Genomic DNA, 2,055 nt, shown 5'->3' on the forward strand with positions numbered 1-2,055 from the left:
TTTTGTTTGTCATATTGTTTTTCTTAGATGTGCTCTAGTGTAATTTATACAGAATTATCTGTTTTTTCATTCTGGTCTTATTGATTTGGTAATCAATTGACAGGGGAAGGTCATGATACTTGTGCATTGTCTGCAATGTAGGGTGGGTTGTATGTTGTATGTGTGTGAAAGTCTCTGTGTTTAATGTTGTTTACAGCAGCATAATGTAGCACTGATGCCCAAGACAAATTTCCCTCAGGGGACAATAAAGTTATCTTGATCTTGATCTTGATCTTATCCCCCCCCCCCCCCCCCCCCCCCCCACAGCATCTGAGCTGAACAGACCAGTAGAGCAAAAAGAACCATTCACATAAGATTGACATGCATTTTACTCTGCCAATTGGCGACCCATTTTGGGTCCCGACCCTAAGTTTGGGAAACATTGCTCTAAACGATGTCACGCGTGTTTTTGGCTACAACATTTGTTGCACATACAGCAAACATCTCACTATCCGTGAGCTGCTATCTCTCTCTCTCTCTCTCACTCTCCACTCTCTCTCTCTCTCACTCTCTCTCTCTCTCACTCTCTCTCTCTCTGTCCCCTGAACAAACTGTAAAAACTGGTCTCACACTGGTCTCTGTAAACAGCCCAGGGTCTACAAACAGCAGCAAAAACAACCTGTGTCCACCTGCACCACGAAGCATACACAAACAGTGTGCCAGCGTTCCAGCCAATAACCAACAAGAAGGATTTGGGGTTGGTGGGGGGGGGGTTAGTGCACAGAAGGGAGGGGGAGGGGATGAAGAGGAGGGAGGGACGAGCTAGTCTCGCTTTGTTTGAAAATACTTTGGACGTCGACAAGAAGTCGCATAGAGCACCTTTAACTAAACCCTAATAGTCTATCGCGATACATATATATAGCGCCAGTTGATAAAAGTACATATTGTGCAACCTTAATCTTATCTTTCAATTATTGCTCATACGTTGCAATTATGAAGTGTTTCTGATGGACACTATTTACATTTAGACTCAACGGGATCCAGTGGGTGATCGGCAGGAGAGACGTTGCAGGAGCTCGGGAGAAGCGAGCGTCATCGGTTCAACCAGGACGGAGCAGCTGCTGAGGAGCATCCAGGGTCTCCTTGTCCGGGACCAGGCTGCCAAATCTTTCTCCTAGGGGGGACGGAAGGAGGGGAGCTCTGGCGGATCTGCAGCCATGCACCGCTTAAGGACTACAGTTGCAAGGCTTCGGCCTTTAACGGCCGCACAGACGGCCCAGAGCCCATCGCGGCCCAGGCTGCTGGCGATCGAAGGGGGATTAAGGACGTTTGAGCCCGCGAGGCGCCTGAACACTTCTTCTGTGGTGGCTGAGCCTTTTCTTAATGGCACCAGCTCCAACTATGTGGAGGAGATGTACTACGCATGGCTGGAGAATCCCAGGAATGTGCACAAGGTATTGAACACCGTCTGTCTTATCTTTGGGGAATTTGAAAACGTGAATTTGCCTTTAGGGGCGAGTCTATACACATATGTTACGCGAGTTCAGGGCCCGACAATTAGAGCTGCAAAGATAAATCAGTTAGTTGTCAACAAGCATAATTAATTGATGACTATTTTGATAATTGATTAATCTGATGAGTAGTTTTTAATGGAAAAAAATAAAACAAATCCTCTGGTTCCAGCTTGTTAAATGTGAATATCTTCTAGTTTCTTCTCTCCTCTGTGACAGTAAACTAAATATCTTTGAGTTGTGGACAAAACAAGACTTTTGAGGACGTCATCTCGGGTTTTTTTGGGAAAGTAATTGACAGATTAATTGCCGATGAAATAATTGTTAGTTGCAGCTTAGTCTATATCCAGCAGCACCGCGGTGGAGGAGGGTCTGGCAAAGCAAGACTAGTTGCAGCCCTACCTACTTATTCATCATCATAATAATAATAATAATATACTTTATTAATCCTGCAAGGGAAATTACAATGTCTTCACTCTGTTGTTATCATTATACACATTACACACAGGCCTAAATGATACCTGCTCAGTACCTATACCTTCACTAATGGAGGGATGTCAGCGTG

The 2,055-nt window shown here is 45.0% G+C and overlaps 1 protein-coding gene across 1 annotated transcript in view; it reads left to right on the forward strand.

Annotated features, from left to right (window-relative positions):
• The first annotated feature begins 1,196 nt into the window (after positions 1-1,196).
• ogdhb (oxoglutarate dehydrogenase b) overlaps positions 1,197-2,055 on the forward strand; it is a 38,229-nt gene continuing 37,370 nt past the window's right edge. The window contains exon 1 of the mRNA XM_032511138.1: positions 1,197-1,433. Coding sequence (XP_032367029.1) covers positions 1,197-1,433 — 237 coding nt within the window. The remainder of the gene's footprint in view (positions 1,434-2,055) is intronic.

Source organism: Etheostoma spectabile, unplaced genomic scaffold (assembly GCF_008692095.1).
Source record: "Etheostoma spectabile isolate EspeVRDwgs_2016 unplaced genomic scaffold, UIUC_Espe_1.0 scaffold325, whole genome shotgun sequence".
Classification (NCBI taxonomy): Eukaryota; Metazoa; Chordata; class Actinopteri; order Perciformes; family Percidae; genus Etheostoma; species Etheostoma spectabile.